The sequence below is a fragment of the Bufo bufo genome, chromosome 9 (assembly GCF_905171765.1).
Source record: "Bufo bufo chromosome 9, aBufBuf1.1, whole genome shotgun sequence".
NCBI classification, from domain to species: domain Eukaryota; kingdom Metazoa; phylum Chordata; class Amphibia; order Anura; family Bufonidae; genus Bufo; species Bufo bufo.
In genome coordinates, this window is record NC_053397.1 from 199222432 (window position 1) to 199245139 (window position 22708).

Here is a 22708-nt window from a genome sequence, read left to right on the forward strand (position 1 = left end):
TTATACGTATGTGTGAATAGAGCCTTAAAATCCTCCAGGGAACACCCAAAGTGTTAGGGTCCATTCACACGTCCGTATGTGTTTTGCGGACAGCACATCGCTGGCACTCTCATAGAAAATGCCTTTTCTTGTCCGCAATTGCAGACAAGAATAGGACATGTTCTATTTTATTGCGAAACGGAAGTGTGGATCCGCGGATGCGGACAGCACATTCCGGCCCCATTGAAAATGAATGGGTCCGCACCTGTTCCGCAAAATTGCGGAACGGATGCGGACCCATTTTGCGGACGTGTGAATGGACCCTTAAGTGAAGAAGATGACGAGAATCACTTACAGATGTTGTATCCTTGAGATTTTCAATTTTCTGTGGAATAAAAATACACAGACAGTGAGATTATTCCCAAACACAATGGAGATATCCAAGGTCTAAAAGAAGAGGACGATGAAGAGTAATCTGCATAGCTGAATATGGGAATATACAACATATGTTGTTGAATGGAAAGCAATGATTGCAGCATGAAGCTGCCTGTGTCTCCTGATGCAAGGATCAGGGCTAATTGATACACGACTCGTCCCTCAGGAAGGCCCCGCACGCAGGGAACAGCTGCAAATCATTTACCAGTAAATTCCCCTTGGATCAGTTTAACTCCTCCTTACAGCCATATACCTAATCCCACAGCAATATAAATTCTTCACTGCAGCTATGAGGCTGGTTCTGCTTTGGCCGAGACAAACTTCAAGTTTTAAAGGGACGTGTCATCTCCACTGGTGCATACAGCAAGTGTTGGGAGATGAAGCAATTCACAAGAACTGCTGGCTGCACAGGCGGGAGATCAGGAGTGCGGCTGTGCAGGAAACAACAGCGCTGCGACCCCTTCATTCACAGGATCAGCAGGGGAACCAGAGGCTGGCAACGATCATAAAGCATTGGCATGTACTAGCGATATGTCATCCCTTAAAGGGCATCTGTCAGCAGATTTGTACCCATGACACTGGCTGTCCTGTTACATGTGCACTTGGCAGCTGAAGGCATCTGTGTTGGTCGCATGTTCATATGTACCCGCACTGCTGAGAAAAACTAAGTTTTAATATATGCAAATGAGCCTCTAGGAGCAATGGGGGCGTTGCCGTTACACCTAGAGGATCTGCTCTCTCTGCAATTGTCACACCCTCTGCACTTTGACAGGACCAGGCAGTGAGCTGTGCCAACAGGTCTCTTCTGTACTGTGCCTGCGCTGGATACTAAAGCGCACAGAGCAGTAAGAGAATTTAGCAGAACTCAGGGCCAGGCATGATCACACAAGGGCACAGCTGTTGCAGAGAGAGCAGAGCCTCTATGAGTAATGGTAACGACCCGTTGCTGCTAGAGGTGCATTTGCATTTATTAAAGCATTTTTCTTAGCAATTTGAACGGAAGCAGAGCGGCAGTAGTCAGGTGCAGCTACTACAAAGTTGATAGAGGGGAGCAGTTCAGGTGTGCTGATCGGCGGGCATCTCAGGAGTCAGGCATCCCACTGAAATGATGACCTATCCTGAAAATAGGTCATCAATACTTAAAGGAGTTCTCCAGGATTTAACAATTTATAACCTATCCCTAAAAGAGGTCATCAGCTATTTAGGAATACCTCCAGCATTAAACAGCTCTGTCCATTGTTTAGTGGACAGAACTGGTTACTGAAGTGCTGCTCCCACTGAAGTGTATGGGAGCATCACCGCAGTGACCAGCTCCATCCAGCACATGTTGTCGGAGTTGTGCAGGTCCTGCGCTGGAGTTACTCCTGAACAGCTGACTGGAAGGGGGGTGTGTGTTGTTGAACCACCAACAGGGCGGCATTTTTTTTTACTATAGTGTGCAAGCACGACCACCACTGAAGGATTGCAGGGTGGTCGTAACCCCTGGAAACGAGCAGTGTATAATGTGATGGAAAAATGAATCCAGCCAGCAAAGGAGGCAATATGGACAATCACAATACATTAGTAAGCCTCTTGTATTAAGTACTTTCTCTACATGATAAATGTCACTTGCTGAAGTGACAAAACTCCTTTAAGGGAGAATCCTGTCAGAACACTGCACCCTACAGAGCCAAATTTTATTTTCGAGTCATACAGGATTTGACAGAATAAAAAAAAATAAAAATAAAAATATTATAATTCTGTAGGAGGCATGTGGAGGTACAGGAGAGCCCCATAGAGGTCTACAGGTGACATATTACAGCTCCATGCAATGGAAAGGTTGTACAGCGCGGTAATAAGCTCCTATGCCTGCACACGTATTCTTAGGAGTTAGTCCTTTATACTTGTTCCAGTATATTCCCCATATACAATCAGATATAAATAAATAAATATCACCACTGACCTTCCTCTGTTCATCATCCTTGCAGTTTTGGATTTTGTCATCAAATACCTGAAATAACAAAAAGAAACCACAACTTATTAAAAAGAACACAACGTACCTGTTCTTCTGAAGCTAATGGCAGTAATCGTAAAAAATAAAATAAAATTAAAAATTAAAAAGCAAAAGAAAGCGATGGCAACAAACACACAGAAATCACAACCAGGAAGCCGGGGCCGTTCCCTCAGAGTTAACCTTCAGGCTGAAGTCTCTATTTCTAACCGCCTTGTAAATCTAAGACATAGAGAGAAAGAAATGGCATCACCCTACGCATACACAGAGCTGCCGGCTGAGAAATGATTATTTAGCAGAGCAACAGGAGAGAGATCATTGACATTCAAGAGCTAGACGCGGCTATACTACCGTCCTGCTGCTCCATTATCAGCGCTATAGACGGTCTGCCTGTAACAAAAGCCATTTCTAATAATTGCACAAGAGAAATTGCAGCAGGAAATGACCTTTTAGACATTAGTCCATGCGCCATCATAAACAGCGAAGTCCAATTAAAGGGGTCCTTGTAATGGCCAGGGCCAATAACGGAACATATACAGCCTTCTAGCAGAATAATATAGACAGTATTAAGTCTGTGGATCTCAGGGGCCACTGTATGGATGGCATCACCTTCACATCAACTATTCTACAAGCAGAGCAGTCAGGGTGGACGTAAGGACTCAAAGACCACATTTTCACTCGTCACAATATGCGGTAATGGTAAATTCTACCACTATTTCACGGCAATCCCATGTCACCATGAAGCCCTAGCCTAATGGGTGACCACAGCTTTTTTCACACTTGATGAACGTGCAGACACCGCTGGGAGGGCAGCCGTGACTGACGGCCCTGCAAAATGCCAGCCTTTTAACCAATACTGGATGTGGGGCTGACAAAAGGAGGTCCTTTATCTAGGCCCACCATTACCAGTAAAATAAGAGAAAAAATAAAAATAAAATTATGGGCTTTTTTTAGCAGTCCCCTGCTATTTACATAAAAATGGTCCCAAAAAAAAAAAAAAAAAAAAAAAAAGTTAAGTTCATTAAAAAAAAAAGTAAAAAAAAACAAACAAACAAACCCTTAATTATACTTGATGGAATACGTCAAGCCAAAAAATAAAATGGATCTTGATCCAGTACAGGCTCCCGAAAGTGAAGGAGAACGCACTGCTCATGCACTGGCGTGGCTATTTTTAAAAGTCCCATGGAAATTAACGGAGGGTCGCTGTGCATGTGCGACTGCTAACTTCGGGGGTCACGTTCTGGTGTGGGTCCTAGAGGTAGGACCTGCACCTAGCCATATACCACCAATGTCTTAGATGTGACAACCCCTTTAAATGGGTTGTCCCACCGTAAGAACTTATCCTCCATCCACAGGATAGGGCAGTAAAGGCTAATCTACCGCACTCCAGCTGTGGTGAAACTACGACTCCCAGCATGCTCCATTCCTTTCTATAAAGTTCTGAGAACAGCCAAGCAAGTGTACATCTTGGGCGTTGTAGTTTTACCATAGCTGGAGTGCCAGAGGTTAGCCATCACAGGGATAGGGGATAAGTGTCTAATTGGTGGTGGTCTGACCGTTGGGACCCCTGCTGATCCGACAAATGAGGTGCCACGGTCCCTGGAGTGAAGGGCGTGGTGGCCACGCATGTGTACTGCTGCTCTATTCAACTCTATGGGACTGCTGGAGACTGCCAAGCGCTGTACACCGCTTTTCTTCGGCAGTCCTACAGGGTTCAAAGTAGCAATGCAAATGTGTGGCCGCCGCTCCCTTCACTCTGGTAATGGAGGCACTTCATGTTCTTACGGCGGGGGGAACCCCTTTATGCCCCAAACGGCATCAGATCTGAAAAACGTAGATGTCTGTATGGGATAAATTCTCTCCCCCAAGTGTTAGGCCACATACTTACCTACAAGTGAAGGGGTAAAATCACGGCCAGAGAACCCAGCGTTTCTGCACAGTTTGCCGGTCTCCAGCTCTACCGGCCTCTATGATGAGACCGACTGCCAATGACTGAGCCCAAGGTTTTGAACATTATGGCTGCAGTTAAACCTTCAGCTTCTCCAAATATGCCTAGAATATGACCTTGTGCTAGAAACAAGGAAACAGTAATGTGCTACATGCGGACAAACTCAAGGTCCAGAACGTGTCGCTGTCCTCATGAGCACGCCTGTGGGGGGGTTCACTTCAGGATGACAGAGATGCAGATCACGTGCTATTCCAGCACTTGCACAGGTGCAGCTCTAAAGTATAAGAGCTGAGGTCACTGGCAAACGCCATTATTACGCGGCCACAAATTAAATTAAAAACGGTTTCCTTGGGCGTGGCCTGAGAGCGCATGGAGTAGGTCGCACCGCACTGAGCTCCTGCAGACATCCTGATTTTAGAGTGGTAGCAACCCCCTATTTCGCAGATCCTTGCCTACCTGGTGGTTGAGAGGAGACAGGAGAGTGTGGTGCTGATCTTTTGAGTCCCGACATGCCTAGAAAGTCCGGTAAAGGGCCGCGCTGTGACAGGCCAGAGGAGAGTCGGCATGGCGCCGAGGAAGAAGAGGGGCCGGCCTTACAGCCCAAGACGAGACAGACGGCTGCCGCAAAGCTGAGCAGGTTTGCTCGCACGGAGAGTGCTGGGGGAGACTGGGCTGAGGAGAAGGAGATGGACGCTCAGGTTTCCTCTGGACAAGAGGATGAATCCACCGACGGGGAGACCCTGGACGCGGTAAATTGGCCGCCATTAACCCCTGCACGGCCGGCAAAAGACGCGGTAGGCCCTAAAGTTGTGGATGGAGCAGAGCCTACTCTAAAAGATATTATGGCCGCTGTGGCCAGTTGTAACAGCACACTGAAGGTGCTTACAGTACAGGTTGGCAGCCTGAGGTCGGATGTGTCTTTAATTAGGCATGACCTACACAAAATCACAGAACGCACCTCTGAATTGGAGAAGAGGGTGTCCACTATTGAGGACGTTATCCAGCCTATGCAAATGGCGGCAAAATCATCTGCTAAAGATATAGCGGCGTTATACGCCAAAACAGATGACCTGGAGAACAGGTCCAGAAGGAATAACCTGCGGATTGTGGGTGTGCCAGAGAAGACGGAGGGGGATAATGCCACCGAATTTGTGGAAAAATGGCTGCACCAATTATTTCATGAAAAAGGTCTATCCTCATTATATGCGGTGGAGCGGGCGCACAGAGTCCCCATGCGGCCGCTTCCGCCTGGCAGACCTCCCCGTCCCATACTGGCGAAGATACTCCATTTTAAAGACCGGGACACTATCCTGCGACAATCTAGGGACAATGAGGAGATGGTCCTGAATGGGGTGAAAGTATCCATATTTCCGGATTATTCCAACGAAGTGCAGCGGAGGAGAAGCAGATTTATGGATATAAAGAAAAGGCTGAGAGCTCTACAAGTCCAGTACGCTATGCTGTTTCCTGCTAAACTGCGTGTGGTGGCATTGGGATCCACCAGATTTTTTGAAGATCCGGAGGAGGCGACGCAGTGGCTGGACGTCCACGAGCGACAATTGAGAAGTGGGGCCCTGGACACTTGAAGGAGGCAGATATACGTTTCTTATGTTCAAGTTATATATGCATTTACACTCTAGGATTGCTTTAAATGTTGCACCAGTTAGGGAGTGTATTATGTAATGCTACCAAATGGTAGTTCCTGAGGAGGGAGCAGGCGGTAATGATAGTAAAATGTATTTCTCAGTTGTGGGGAGGATTCTCTACCTGAGGAAAAGTGTTATAAATTGTTATGCTTATTGTAGGTTGAAGGGCATGTTGCTCTCGGATTGCCTTGTTTTAATGTGGGAAGTGGATAAGAAAGGGAAAGGTTTCCCCAGCTACAGTAACCTGAGTATGAGAGGGAGGGAGGGGGGTGGGGGGGTAGGGAAAAGGTTGGGGGGGAAGGTTAGGGTCTTGAACTATGAGCGAGTGTTATCTGAATGGGGTGTGAGATTCAAATATGGTTTAAAATTTTACCATGTCACAGGCGATTAGAATCTTAAGCTGGAATGTGAGAGGGATGGCTGAAGCACGGAAAAGACAGTGTATTTTTCAGTATCTGGGGCGGTTTCAGCCGGCTATATGTTGTCTTCAGGAAACGCATTTGACAGGAGAAAATTTACACTGGATGAATAAAAATTGGGTGATCCATGCGTTACATTCAACTCATTCCTCTCATTCTAGAGGTGTAAGTATGATTGTGCATAGGAGTATCAGGTATGAACATATGCAGGAGTGTGTGGACGCTGAGGGCAGGTATGTGTGTGTGGTGTGTAAGGTAGATGGAATACAGCTGGTGCTGGTGTCTGTGTATGTGCCTCCACCGTTTGCTTCCCCATTAATAAGAGAGATCATGGGCTTTGTGGCGGACTTCCCTGGGCTGCCGTGGCTGTTGGTTGGGGACTTTAATTGCACGATGAATGACTCCCTAGATAGATGCCGGGTGGAGGGAGCAGGTGGTTCACCGGGGAGTGCGGCTCTCAGGAATATTTTGGGTGAGGTAGGAGTGCAAGATGTATGGAGACGGCGTAACCCGGATAAGCGTGAATATTCATGTAGATCCGCCACGCACCATTCACTATCGCGTATAGATCTGGCCCTTGTTAACGACATAATGCTACCACTAGTTAGGGATGTTGTTTATCATCCTCGGTCGTTGTCTGACCATTCTCTGGTGCAGATTGACTTGTGCCTGGGGGTGCTCAGACAGGGACCGAGGCTGTGGAAGTGTAATCCTCATTGGTTGAATGTGTTGGGTGACCTATCTGGGATTTCTATGGAAATTAAGGAATTTTTTGATATCAATACAGGGTCGGCTTCGATACCAGGTGTATGGGACGCCATGAAAGCATTTCTGAGGGGAGTTCTGATGAAAGAAATCAACAAACATAAATCCAGGACCAGAGAGGCGGATGTCAAGGCGCATGTACTAGTGTCCGAGGCTGAGAGAGAGTTTAGTAGATCCCCCACCATGGTTAGTAGTGAGGCGCTGGAGGTTGCTCAGGAGCAGCTGAGATGTCATCTGGTACAGGCCGCAGATAGAAAGAGAAGCTTTTACCGTCAGAGATCTTTTGAGGAAGGAGAGAAGGTGGGTCATTTGTTGTCAGTGGTCTCGCAGGCTCAGAGAGGCTCCTCTTGTATTCAGGAGTTGAGAGATGACAGGGGGAACAGTTGTCAGGACACAAAAGGAATATTAGGAATTTTAAAAAGCTTCTATGTATCTCTATATACTTCCACTGGATCTAGTTCTGATGAGGCCCTGAAGGATTTCCTAGAGGAGGCGCAGTTATCGGTGCTGTCAGAAGAAGATAGAGAGAGGCTAGAGGAGCCGATTACACTAGAGGAACTGGAAGCTGCACTTGGGGACATGGCAAGTGGTAAGGCCCCTGGAGCTGATGGTCTCCCAGTAGAGATATACAAAAAACTACAGGGGATATTACTCCCTGAATTACTTAAGGTGTTTGAGCACTCATTGGAGGCAGGTTCGTTACCACATTCGATGCAGGAAGCTATAATTGTGGTTTTGCCTAAGCCTGGGAAGGATCCTAAAATACCGGATTCCTACAGGCCAATTTCACTTCTCACGGCTGATGTTAAGCTACTGGCGAAGGTGTTGGCGAACAGGCTGTCCAAGGTAATTCTGACCATAGTACATCCGGATCAGACGGGATTTATGCCAGGAAAATCAACGGCTATTAACCTTCGTAGGCTGTACACTAGCTTAAATATTCCGGCGGATAATGGTGGTGACAGGGCCTTGCTTGCGCTTGACGCCGCTAAGGCGTTTGATAGTGTGGAATGGAGGTATTTGTGGGGGGTCCTGAGAATTATGGGCTTTGGTGAACGGTTCATTCAGTGGGTACAGGTTCTGTATTCTAGCCCTAAGGCGAGAATTAGAGCTAATGGAGGATTATCAGACTGTTTTCCCCTCGCCAGGGGTTCCAGACAGGGATGCCCACTGTCGCCCTTATTGTTTGCTCTTGCAATAGAGCCGTTGGCGGCGCATATTCGCTTATCTACAAGTATAGAGGGGTTTAGATATGGTGAACTGCATAATAAAGTGGCTATGTACGCTGATGATACCCTACTTTTCTTGGGCGATACTGGTGCGTCCCTGGATGCGGCCATGGCATTGATTGACAGATTTGGTAGCTTTTCCGGACTACGGATAAACTGGCAGAAATCCTCTTTGATGCCAATTGACGGGCAGGCCCTGGTAGGCAGACAAGTAGATAGTTTGGTGCCCTGGGTGGATAAATTTAAATATCTGGGATTACATATAACACCGAGACTAGCGGATTTTGAAGAACTAAATCTATCCCCTTTGCTAGCGACTTTTAGGCTTAAAGTGAGGTCATGGTGTAGGCTCTTTCTTTCGGTGGTAGGTAGAGTTAACCTTTTAAAAATGGTTATGATGCCCCAACTGTTATATATACTGAATAATGCTCCAGTTTGGATCCCTCTGGATAGATTTAAGAAAATTCACTCTATATTTAGAGATCTTACTTGGAAGTATGGACAGGCTAGGATCAAACTGGAGACATTGCAGTATTCTAAGTCGGAAGGGGGCTTAGCTGTCCCTAACGCATGGATTTATTTTTTGGCTTCCCAATGTCAGCATTTTAAGGGATGGATTGATCTACAAGCACCGGATATGACTGGGCAGATATTGCAGCATTGGCTGGGCAGTCGTGACCTCATGGGCATTCTGGAAGGTTTAGGAATGCATGCAGGGAGGGAAAAACTTCCTCTGATTGAACTCATGAAAAAAGTTTGGGCAAAAGTGAAGCTGCTAAGAGGAGTGGGAGGTATTAGTGAACTTTCACCTATTGGAAAGAACCACTTGTTGCCAGAACTATTGGCCATACCAGGACTTAGGAACTGGGAAACTTATGGAGTGACGAGAATTGGACAATTAATTAAGGACAAGACATGTAAGTCATTTCAAAGCCTGCAGCAGGAATTTAATATCCCCAAGGAGTGGTTTTATAAATATCTTCAAATAAGACATGCCCTTGGGGTCACGATGCGGAAGGGATGTGTGATAGCTCAAATGGAGGTGGTCCATAAGCTTGTTCTTCCGTCGGGAGGGGGAAAAAGAGGGTTAATATCACAGGTGTACGCTCTTCTAATGGAAAAATTCTTAGAGGGATATCCGCTTTCAAGAATGAAAAAGTGGGAGGCTGACGTGGGGGATATGTCTAAGGATATGTGGGAAGATATTTTAGAAGCAGTCCCCAAGGTGTCTCTAAGTGAACAGGGCAAACTGTCCCAACTATTTATTATACACAGAGTGTACAAAACACCGGTGTTCCTGAAAAAGATAGGAGTAAGAGGTGATGACAAGTGCCCAAAGTGTATGGAAGATGGTGCAGACTTATTACATATGTTGTGGTCTTGTCCAGTAGTTGCTAATTATTGGGAGGAAGTTGTAGAGATGATTAATAGTAAATTGACATTAAGAATTCAAAAAGATCCTAAGGTGTGTATTCTGGGGTATGTGTCTGAAATTGGAGGAAATGAACCGGTTAGGGTAGCTGCGGGGAGATTGCTATATGTGGCCAGGAAACTGATCGCTATGAGGTGGATCCAGGGGAGTCCGCCCACACTGAGTGAGTTTGAACGGAAGGTGCATGACATGCTGGTACTCGAAAAAGGGGTGTTTGTGAAGAGAGGGTGCCCTCAGAAGTTTGAAAAAATGTGGACTGAATGGGTATCTCATACCCACGTGGTTATATAGTCATGTGATGGTCAAGACCAATGTTAGGGTTGGGGGGTTAGGGTAGGGTAAGGGGGGGAGGGAGTTGGAAAGGTCAAGTTTCTGGTAATTTTTTTTTTTTTTGCCCATAATATGTTTTAGCAAAGGTATATGTAGTGTATGGATTCATGATAATACTGAGTGGTGATATACTTATGAGTATTGTTGTTCACTGAATCTGCATCGTGGATAATTTAAAGAAAGAAAAAGTCAACATATTGTATTATGTTATAATATGTATTTATTGTTTAATAAAAACGATTTGATTCAAAAAAAAAAAACGGTTTCCTTGCTGAAAACGACCAGGCTACAAAAAAAGAAAACTGGGATGCAAGGTATACTGTATATTCCTGCGTATAAGACTACTTTTAAACACATGAAAATCTTCTCAAAAGTCGGGGGTCGTCTTATACGCCGGGTATGGCGGGCGCTGCAGTGCTGGGACGCCCGAATTATCAACAGAGAGAGCCCGGGCTATTGCCTTGTATCCCCAGCAGCTGAGAGCTGCGATGTAACCCACGGCATATGCCCCCCCTGCGCTGTACCTTGTATACCGCCTCCTGCTCTGTACCTTGTATGCTCCTTGTACCGCCATCCTCCCGGCCGCTTGCATCTCGCTCCTACGCATGTGCGAGATTTCACGCGGCGAGCGTGGATACACGGGATCCTCACGGCCGCTCACATCCCGCTCCTGCGCATGTGCGAGATCTCCGTGCGGCGTATCTAAGTGCGGCGCATATGTGCATATGTGAATGTGAATATGAAGAATAACATAACAAAAACATGTTCAGGGTATAGGTGGCACATGTTTAGGGTCTGGGAGGCAGGGAGGGAGGACAAGGAAGGTGGTGGGATGCAGGGATGGTGGTGATACCATGGGATGGCGGTGGTACCTAGGGATGGTGCTGGGATGCAGTGATGGCAGTGGTATCTAGGGATGGTGGTGGGATGCAGGGATGGCAGAGGTACCCAGGGATGGTGGTGGGATGCAGTAATGTACTGCTGTGTGTTGAAAAAGGGGTAGTCTTATACGGCGAGTATATCCCAAACTCTATATTTTCAGTGTAAAAGTTGGGGGTCGTCTTATACGCCCAGTCTTCTTATACGCCAGCATATACGGTATTTGACATCAGATTTGAGAGCATTAACCACTTATGCAAAGCTGAAGCTGATGACACGGCAAAAGGTATTGCATCAGTCAGCGCTGGGAGTTGTTGACCAATTTAAAGGGGTTGTGCCAAGTTAGCAGTCCCATGGAAAATGAATGGAGAGAATGTCAGAGAATGAATGAATGAATGAATGAATGCAGCAGACATGCATGACCTGCCGCTCCATTCATATGGTGGGCACATGAGACCCCCATTCTCGTGACTAATGGTGGGGGACCACCACCCGTAAGATAGAGTATATGTTTCTGACTTTGCACAACCCCTTTAAGGCTACTTTCACACTACCGTTCAGAGCGGGTCCGTCTGATGTCTGCACAGACGGATCCGCTCCTATAATGCAGACGTTTGGATCCGTTCAGAACGGATCCGTCTGCATTATAGTTTAAAAAAATTTCTAAGTGTGAAAGTAGCCTGAACGGATCCGTCCAGACTTTACATTGAAAGTCAATAGGGGACGGATCCGTTTGAAGATTGAGCCATATTGTGTCATCTTCAAACGGATCCGTCCCCATTGACTTACATTGTAAGTCTGGACGGATCCGCTTGCCTCCGCACGGCCAGGCGGACACCCGAACGCTGCAAGCAGCGTTCAGGTGTCCGCTTGCTGAGCGGAGCGGAGGCTGAACGCTGCCAGACTGATGCATTCTGAGCGGATCCGCGTCCACTCAGAATGCATTAGGGCAGTACGGATGCGTTCGGGGCCGCTTGTGAGCCCCTTCAAACGGAGCACATGAGCGGACACCCGAATGCAGGTGTGAAAGTAGCCTAAGAAAGGTAAAGCTGTAGAAAGCGTAGAGAAGGGCAACCAGAGTTATAGAAGAAATGGGTGGGTTTAGATCACTAAGATGGCTTAGGGGCGATCACTTATAATGGAGAAATATTCCATGTTTGTATATATGTTAGAGCCTGCAGGGTGCTGCTATATCCTTGTGTACTATGGTAATCGCTGCCGCAGGGTGTCGTGATGGGCAGTTTATTCTTCCTGTTAAAATAACAGAAGCCACAATCTCAATGAAGGTCAACAGGGTCTGTTGGATGCTGGTGGAATTCGCTGTTTGAGGGATCGGGCAGAGCGTTGGGGCCTCCATGACAAATATTTATGCTGCTCCTCATGTTGATTTCAATGGGGTTCTTCTATAGTCTGCATCAATATTCTCTCCAGTCAGAAACTAAAACTAATTGAGAACTTAGCGGATCCTATTCAAGTCACCAGGATCTGTTAATCTCCATTATGCTTCTGTTCAAATTTCTTAAATCCAAATCTACTACGGGTCTTCTCAGAAAGAGAAGCTGTGGCCTCGGTCTGCAGCACGTACCCTGACGTCTCAGACACAGATTTATCAGCAAGAGCCGTGTAGCTAAGCTTCTCCTCACCTGGGGAAAAGGTTCAATTCACTGCCCCTATAGCTAAGTACCCTGGCCAAGAGAAAACTGCTCGTTGTTGCTCCTCTAAAAACCCACACCCAAGGCATGTCCCAGCGGCAACCCCCCACATACAGCCCATTCTTAGTAACATCATTATGGCCACTTTTAAGTATTCTGATCCCCTAAAAAAAATATGAAACTTTTTTAGTGTTATTTTGACAGTATTTTTTATTTTATTTCCTGTAGATGTTCATGGGGTCGTCTCATCTTCACAATGCCCGATAGCTATGGATCCCATCTCTGGGACATAAACTTGTCTCGAGAATTGTACCCATCTCGTGGCCACCGTGAATAGAGAGGGGGCCGCAAATGTGATGATCTCTGCATTCACTTCTATGGGAATCATGAAAATCGCTGACTGCCATTTTCAAAACTCCCATACAAGTGTACAGAGACAGAGGTACACGCATGCGTGAGCGCCTCTCTCCATTTACCGTGCTCCATTTTCAAGATAGGGGAGCCTCAGTGGTCAGAGTAAAAACTGAAGTTTTGTTTCCCCCCCCCCCCTTTTAATATTAGTGACACGGAAAATAAAAAATAGATTTTATACCTATATTTTTATCTACATTCTTTTAAAGGCCCCTATACACATTTCAGCTGAACCCAGCATTTTCGGCAGGATCAGCCATCAATCTAATGTGTATGGGGAACTCCTGACTCTCGGCTCGGACAAACGTAATTCATTCATCCAATCCTTTTGCTTTCCTGAAAGATAAAAATCGCCGGAGGTGTCTAGTAATGGCTACATGCTCATTGAAACACACACAAATCAAGAGTTTATGCGTATGGGGGGAGCCGGGAGAGATAGCGGTCAGCAAAACCAATTTTTCGCCGACAGCTATTCAAGGCGTACGGGCTCCATTAGGCACGATCAAGACCAGAAGTCGACTGCATCAGCCATTAGTGAAAACAGTAGTGCAAAATATGATGGAAACAACAGATAAAAATAAAAGGGGTTAAGGCGCTTACACTGCACAGATCATTATCGGGAAGGAAGTGTTCAGTCCTGACAATTGCCTGCTTGTCAGTAAAGGTGAAGAGCCTCATTTACAGGCAGCAATCACCTCCACTGTATGAGGACGAGCGATGCCACCTCTCATCCTCATACAGAGTTGTTCTTTCTGGGTAGCATAGGGCTGTTCTGCTGCCGAGAAACGATGACGGAGGTGTCCGCATGAAATAAGACCTGCGGCACTTTACAGGGGCAGATTATCGGGAACAAACATCCATATGAAAGCTGAGCAGTGTAAATGAGCCATTACTAGTGGTGCAAGAGGTTAACTTACCTTTATCTGATCTATTAAGATCTGAAGATAAGCGTCCGACTCGGCAAGCTTCTTATCAAAGTCCTGAACGCTCGGAACGAATCCAGAATCCCCACCCTGAAGATAAAACAAAACCGTATACTGTTAAATGAGAGCCTGGGAACCAGAACCACAGGTATCATACAGGGTAATACCGAGACTAACCAGACAGAAGCCTGAGGGCGCGTTACTGACACGTAAGATCACACCCTGGCCACTCTGAGGAGGCTTCAGCAGGAAATGATACGAGATGGTCTGTGAACCACAACGCACACATCAAGCAGAACAAGCGAATCAAGTCGTCTCACCCATGTCTGAGCATCAAGGGGAAAAATAAATAAAAAAAATCCAGCCGGAGGTGTACGGACACAGGATACTGTACACAGATCAATGCAGATAGCCTGGAGTGTACACAAGGCTGAGACTGGGTGTAACCACAAGCTCAAAGTAGAAATGGGGCACAACCCTTTCCTAGCAGCAGACTAAATATTAAATCAATGCACTGGAAACGTACAAGTCCCCCAAAGTATAGGAGGAGGAGGTGAAACGATAAACACATAACAAAGTATACATATATATATATTTAAAGACATGCATTATGTGCAACATGGCAATAAAAAAGGAAGGAAAAAAAAAAAAACTTGAACAAATAGAATTTCTTGAAACTCGCAAGAATCCCTCACCGACAGTCTAAGAATGTGCAATTAGCAGGTTTCCCAGGTCTGGTGGGGGAGCACGCTGCCGCAGCTTCATTTCTGTGTCATCTATAATTGGGCAGAATGGCTGTGTATGCCACGTATCTCGTATTGGGAGGGGGTGCCGCTCCACACTGCTGCTCTGCCAGTTCTTGGAAAGAAAATTCCTTATATCCTCCAGCTCCGCAGTGAATGTAGTTATTTTCACAGAGACAACTCCCATATGTGCTACTAAGCACCTAAGCATTGCTTTAGATACACACAGAAACAGCCCTGTAACAGAGGAGAAACTGCGCTCCCGGGGTATTCAGCCCTGACCCCACAGACCTCACCCAACTACATCTCATGAATCCACCACCCGGGATCACTGCAAATGGGCTCTGATGCACGTCGCGTGTCATAAATGCCCACCAGTCTATAGACGGAAGGTCACAGCTATGCTCTTTATAGAAAGAGACTATACTACATAATATAAATAAGCACTCCAGGCAATGAATATACATTTCCATTTATTGCTGCCCCTTAACTCCTTAGGCTACTTTCACACTAGCGTTAATATTTCCCGGTATTGAGATTCGTCATAGGGTCTCAATACCGGGGGAAAAAAAATGCTTCAGTTTTGTCCCCATTCATTGTTAATTGGGACAAAACGTAACTGAACAGAACGGACTGCTCCAAAATGCATTGCGTTCCGTTCTCATACCGTACGCTGCGGTTTGCTTTCCGTCCCGGGAGGCGGAGCATGACCCACAATGCAAGTCAATGGGGACGGATCCATTTTCTCGGACACAATCGATAACGGATCCGTCCCCCATTGACTTTCAATGGAGTTCATGACGGATCCGTCTTGGCTATGTTACAGATAATACAACCGGATCCGTTCATAACAGATGCAGACGGTTGTATTATCAGTAACGGAAGCGTTTTTTGCTGAACCCTGCCGGATCCAGAGACATCGCTAGTGTGAAAGTGGCCACACCATCAGGTTTTCTGATGCAGTTTTGGAAGCCAAAAACGCGGAGAGAAAAAAAAAAAAAGTATAAAAAGGACAGATACTATCTCTTTTTTTTATTTGTTCCTGGTTTTGGCTTCCAAAACTGCATCACATAACCTGACCGCGCGGCCGTGCCCTTAATGATGAGGCCTGAAATGACCGGCAAAACTTTTTGCCTTTTTTCTTCTCTCCATTTCGGCAGCCGTAACATTTTTTTCTTTTTTATTGACGTGGCTGTCTGAGGCCTTGTTTTATGTTGGGTAAATGTTATTACTTATTGCTGTTGTTCGGGGGTACATATAAAACTGTCATTTACATTATTTTTCATGCTGCGGAAATTATAGGGGGGGGGTGCTTTTTGGGCATCTTATTTATTTCTTTTGTACGCGATCCATGTCTCACATGAAATCTGAAAATTAAAATCTTCAGGTTATTACATTTGTGTAAATACCTAATAGGAGTATTGTGTATTTAATGTGTGCACAACAAAATGTATTTTACATTAAATGGTAATTTTATTATTATTTTTTTGTACATTATTTATACAAGACTTAAAAAAATAAAAAAATATCCCATTATGGGATTACTATTTTATTACTTTATTTCAGATTTATTATGTATTAGTAAACACGCTATTATACTGTGTGTATGACACAGGCAGCTGTTCGGGTAACACTAGTGTGCCCTAACAGCAGGCAACCATGGTGTCCTTCATAGGTCCTCAGGGCTGACTGAGCATGACTCCCTAGTCTCCGGTAACATGATCGTGGAGTCCACTTTGATCATGCAAGGTATGGACCGCGGAATAATCAAAAGGGTTAATAGCTGGGATTTTAGCTTCCTCCGACCCCAGCTAAGAGCAGAGAGTTACTAATAACCAGTTCTTAGCACTGGGGCGCTCTGGTAGCTCTTAACTCCCCTCATCTGCAGCTAGGCAAAAAAAATAAAAAATGTCAAAGACTGAGGACCTGCACTGCCCGTCATCAAAAGGGTAGTCATTAAAGGGTGATATAGTGCACTGAAGAGCATAAAGCATCTATTATCTATATTATAAAAGAAAACAAATGAAATGTAGATAAAACGGCTACAATGTAGCAAAACAATTGTGAAATATAAAAGGTAAACATAACAAAGGAAACAACTTAACATAAAAGTAACAACTGGATGAATCATTCGAAAACAAAAATATACAGAAAACATGATAGAAAGGCTGATGTTATCCTATCCTTATCTGCTTTAAAAAATGTCATCTGAGGAGAGAGAAGGCGAGACAAAGAAGGGACTGGAAGGGCATCAGATCTGATGGAGGAAAAAAAAAAAGCTTCTGCTGAGAAGGCTGTAAGGGGCGAGCTAGCCTATACCTATAACTAGAAGACGTGACCCATGCTTTTCCAAGGAATAGAAGCAAATGAGATTATTCATTATTATCTTAAAACAGACAAAATAGTTAAAACCACAATCTACATATGAAGCTCTTACAAGTGCCATCGCTAGGCATTGATGACCCTCTCTGCCTAGCAAAAAATGCCAGTTGATGCACCAAATTGGTCCAAAGACACCTATGGCTGTCCGGATGTGAATAGGGTCCTGTACTGGAACAGGCGCCCGCTGTACCCCCTCTATACCGTATACCACTGTGCGGTAATATTTTTTTTTCTTTGGTAGCTCACAGTTGCACATGTTGGAAGGATATGTTTGGCACATACATTGGGAAATTTTTCAGACATATGGAAAAGTAAAGCTTGAAGATTTTGTCCCATCTAGACATTTATGGCATGTCGAAAACATATGAAAAATGGCTGAGCGACCATGCTCTGCTATTGGCAGAGGTCCCAAAGCAGTGAATAGAGAAAGCCGGGCATGTTCAGCGTCCTCTCCATTCACATCAGACATTTATGGCAACCTCATTAAATGCACTGTGAACAGAGCGTATACCATTAAGGGTAGATCCACTGTCCCAGTTAGGCCTCATGCACACGACAGTATTTTTTCACGGTGCGCAAAACGGGGTTCCGTTGTTCCGTGTCCGTTTTTTTTTACCCGTGTGTCTTCCTTGATTTTTGGAGGATCACCAGACATGAAAAGAAAATCTAAGTCAAGTTTGCCTTAAAAATTATAGGAAAAAAACGGACACGGATCACGGACGCGGATGAAAATCTTGTGTGCCTCCGTACTGGCCACCAATGAATATAATATTGGGGAGGGAGGGGGTCTGCCCCCTCCTGCCTGGCAGCACCTGATCTCTTACAGGGGGCTATGATACGCACAATTAACCCTTTAGGTGTGGCACCTGAGGGGTTAATTGTGCGGATCACAGCCCCTGTAAAAGATCGGGTGCTGCCAGGCAGCAGGGGGCAGTCATGTACACAGTTCTCAGTATATTCTAACTAGAAGCGTCCACATCACTATGGGAACGCCTCTGTGTTAGAATATACTGTCGGATAGGAGTTTTCACAAAGTGAAAACTTATATCTGAAAAAGCTTTTATGCAGACGGATCTGTGATCCGTCTGTGTGAAAGTTGCCAACGGCCATGGATCACGGACACGGATGACAATCTTGTGTGCATCCGTGTTTTTTCACGGACCCATTGACTTGAATGGGTCCGTGAACCGTTGTCCGTCAAAAAAATAGGACAGGTCATATTTTTTTGACGGACAGGAAACACGGATCACGGCCGCGGATGAACAACGGTGCATTTTCCGAGTTTTCAACGGACCCATTGAAAGTCAATGGGTCCGCAGAAAATCACGGAAAACGGAACAACGGCCACGGATGCACACAACGGTCGTGTGCATGAGGCCTAAGCCTCATTCACACGTCAATGTCCGTGCTCAAATCCGTGAGCAGGTGGTCAGTAATGCATCCGTGAAGGATCCGCGTGTCTGTTTTTTGCTGTCCGTGTTGCTTCTGTGTTTCACTGACACTGAACAGCTGAAAAATAATTTTAAAAGCATCTCTTCCGTGAAACACGGATGCAACACGAATGGCATCCGTGGTTTTCATGGACCATAGACTATAATGGCCGTGATGGATCCGTGAACACGGACAAAAATGGAGCATGCATCTGTGCTACAAACACTGACCCACGGACCGTGATAATACACTGATGTCTGAATACACACATTTAAATGAATGGGGACGTGTGCTGTCCGTGGAGAACACGTACAGCACACATCCGTGAAACACTGACGTGCAAATGAGGCTTTATTTTATGTTTTGGCTCACAATAAAACCTCACACCTCCGTGTCTGAGCTTAAATCCGTGAAACGGTGGTCAGTAATGCATCTGTGAAGCTGCCTGTGATGTATCCGTTTTTTGCATTCTGTGTGTCAGTGTTACATTCGTGTTACAAAATAGAGCATGTATCCGTGCTAAAAACACGGACCCACGGACCGTGGTAAAACACTGATGTGTGAATTCACACATAAAAATGAATGGGGACGTGTGCGGTTTTGAAATCCGTGCAGAAATAAAAATGTGCGGCACTGTGAGCACCAGCACAGAATTCCACTGAGGATCAATGGGAGGTGGCACAGACTTGGCTTTTCAGGTGTGGAATATGTGCCAGAATCTGCATGGAAAATCCGCCGCATGAACATTTACTGCCTAAGGACTTATTCACATGACCGGATTTGCTTTTTCACTTCAAAAGAAATGTCCTATCCTTGTCCGCAAAATGGACAAGAATAGGACATGTGCTATCTTTTTTGTGGGGTCGCAGAATGGAACTACAGATGTGGACAGTACACGGTATGCTGTGGCATCTTTTACAGCCCCACTGAAATGGATGGGTTCGCATCAGACCCACAAAAAAATACGGACCGGATACAGACCAAACATACAGTCGTGTGCATGAGCCCTAAGGCCAAGTCCACATTTTGAGCTTCTCTGTGGTTGCTTCACCACACTTTTCACCTGCCATATACTACACTGTACACTACTGTAGAAGCCGTGTACGTAATGGACAGCAGCAAAAACTGATCACACTCCTTGTCTCAAGCAATACCGACACGTTTCCTCAATGCATCCGTTTTCATGAAATATTTGCTCCATAAATTTGGCTATAGTGCCTGGGCTGGAGGTACAAGCTGGGTAATAAATAGCAAGGTGCTCATATTCACCACTTAAAGTATTCCCATCTCAGACAATAGGGAAATATCACTAGGATAGGCCCCCATTGTCTGATGAGTGCGGGTCGCACCTCTGGGACCCACACCGAGTACGGAGCGGGGAGAGTGGTGGCTGGAGGACCCCGGGTTTCCCACTGCCAAGTGCTCTCCCCATACAAGTGAATGGGAGCGCTCCCATTCATTTCTATGGGGCCGACTCTGCTATTTTCTGCTGGCGCGCCCTCCACCACCTCCCCCGCTCCGTTCTTGGTGTAGGTCCCAGCGGTAGGACCTGCACCTATGAGACAATGGGGGCATATCCTAGTGATATGCCCCCACTGTCTGTGATGGAAATACCCCTTTAACCCCTTTCTCTCTCAGCTTAGTGGGAACGCTGGATAGAACATCAGCTTCTGCTGCCAAATTCAGAAAGGGAGGAGTTCGGGGATAAATAAAGTATTTGTAAGGCCCCAGGTGTAGAGACTTGGCATCTGTGTCAGGTCTATGCCAAGAAATAATAGCTTACCTTTTAAAAGCTTCAGAATAAAGCAACAGAAGTGCCCGTAACACACAGTACTGAAAAGTACATAGAGGAACGCTGAATGGTACAATAAGAGACAAAACACTTGGAGCACACTGTAAAGTGGCTTTCATTATAGGGTTGTCCAGCTTTTCTTTTTTTTTTTCTTTTTTTTTTTTTTTAAAGAGGACCGGTTACCACAAAATGCAGTGCAATCTGCAGGTAGCATGTTACAGAAGGAGGAGCTGAGCTGAATAATGTATAGTTCTGTAGGAAAACATTCTGTAAAATGTGTAATTTATACATATAAAGCTATTTTTTTCTATACTCAAAAGGGGTTGTGAAGGAGAATGCACCGCACATGCAAGGACGCCCTCCATTCATTTCTATGGGAGTGCCGAAAATAGCCAAGCAGCACACTTGGCCATCAGTGGAACTCCCAAAGAAATGAGTGGAGAGCACAGCGCTACATCTCCTGTAAATGATGTGGGTACAGATAGTACTGTCAGCCCCTGTAAATGATGTGGGTACAGATAGTACTGTCTCCCCCTGTAAATGATGTGGGTACAGATAGTACTGTCTCCCCCTGTAAATGATGTGGGTACAGATAGTACTGTCAGCCCCTGTAAATGATGTGGGTACAGATAGTACTGTCTCCCCCTGTAAATGATGTGGGTACAGATAGTACTGTCTCCCCCTGTAAATGATATGGGTACAGATAGTACTGTCTCCCCCTGTAAATGATATGGGTACAGATAGTACTGTCTCCCCCTGTAAATGATATGGGTACAGATAGTACTGTCTCCCCCTGTAAATGATATGGGTACAGATAGTACTGTCTCCCCCTGCAAATGATATGGGTACAGATAGTACTGTCTCCCCCTGTAAATGATATGGGTACAGATAGTACTGTCTCCCCCTGTAAATGATGTGGGTACAGATAGTACTGCCTCCCCCTGTAAATGATGTGGGTACAGATAGTACTGCCTCCCCCTGTAAATGATTTGGGTACAGATAGTACTGTCTCCCCTGTAAATGATAAGGGTACAGATAGTACGGTCTCCCTGTAAATGATGTAGACAGTGCTCCAGACAAAAAAATAAAAAAAAATAATAATATCAAGGAGCCATTGGCTCCTAACCTGAAAAATTTAGGAGCCAAATGAAATTTTTAGTTGCCAAATTTAAAATACATATAATATAGCTGGGGTGCTTAGGAGCATGGGGTTTTCTAAGCTACAGCCCACGCAGTTAAAGGGGTTGTGCACTCATTTCCATGACCTGTCAGACTAGCCGGATTCACGTTGGTAACCCCTAGGTGCTGGGTCTTGGCTCCTTTGCTTCCCGGCCTCCGCTGCTTGTCTTGGGTTTCTCCATGAAAACATTTGGCTGCAGTGGCATCAAGACAATCTCTGGCCACGGTGGAGATCTGCTCCCCGTGCATCACAAGAGCATTTAACATAATGTAAGGGAAGCAGACGGAGTCCATGGGTGCAGCCACTGGCATCTAATGTGTATGAGGACCTTAGTCATGAAGAGGGGTGTCACCCGATACAGCGACTGTCACCGGACTATCAGACATGGCAGAGGGCGGCTATGGCAGTGACCGGACTATTAGACATGACAGAGGGCGGCTATGGCAGTGACCGGACTATCAGACAGGGCAGAGGGCGGCTATGGCAGTGACCGGACTATCAGACAGGGCAGAGGGCGGCTATGGCAGTGACCGGACTATCAGACAGGGCAGAGGGCGGCTATGGCAGTGACCGGACTATCAGACAGGGCAGAGGGCGGCTATGGCAGTGACCGGACTATCAGACATGGCAGAGGGCGGCTATGGCAGTGACCGGACTATCAGACATGGCAGAGGGCGGCTATGGCAGTGACCGGACTATCAGACATGGCAGAGGGCGGCTATGGCAGTGACCGGACTATCAGACATGGCAGAGGGCGGCTATGGCAGTGACAGGACTATCACACATAGCAGAGGGCGGCTATGGCAGTGACCGGACTATCAGACATGGCAGAGGGCGGCTATGGCAGTGACCGGACTATCAGACAGGGCAGAGGGCGGCTATGGCAGTGACCGGACTATCGGAGGGCTGACTGTAGGGACTGTCACCAGGCCTCAAACACAGCGAACACTCCTGATGGAATGTCACCTCCGCCCCGCTGCCCGTATCCAGCACAGTAGGGGTTGTCAGAGGCACCTTTCAGAGAAAAAACTCCAGTGGGACACTTTAGCTAGCACTGTGGCCCCTTGGGTCACTGTGGCCCCACTGTGGCCCCATTTTGGTCGCCATCTGGAGCACTGGTAGGTACAGATAGTACTGCCTCC

General features: G+C 46.0%; 1 protein-coding gene across 8 annotated transcripts in view; it reads right to left on the bottom strand.

The window, feature by feature from the left end:
* The window catches only part of OSBPL9 (oxysterol binding protein like 9), a 128191-nt gene that overhangs the window by 37869 nt on the left and 67614 nt on the right, over positions 1 to 22708 (bottom strand). For 7 of the 8 annotated variants that reach the window (XM_040408520.1, XM_040408518.1, XM_040408519.1 and 4 more), the window contains 3 exons: positions 14033 to 14128; positions 2357 to 2404; positions 335 to 364 (listed from right to left, as the gene is read on the bottom strand). In XM_040408520.1, coding sequence (XP_040264454.1) covers positions 335 to 364; positions 2357 to 2404; positions 14033 to 14128 — 174 coding nt within the window. Of the gene's footprint in view, positions 1 to 334; positions 365 to 2356; positions 2405 to 14032; positions 14129 to 14787; positions 14795 to 22708 lie in introns of those variants that run through there. The other variant, XM_040408524.1, reaches the window with a different exon arrangement.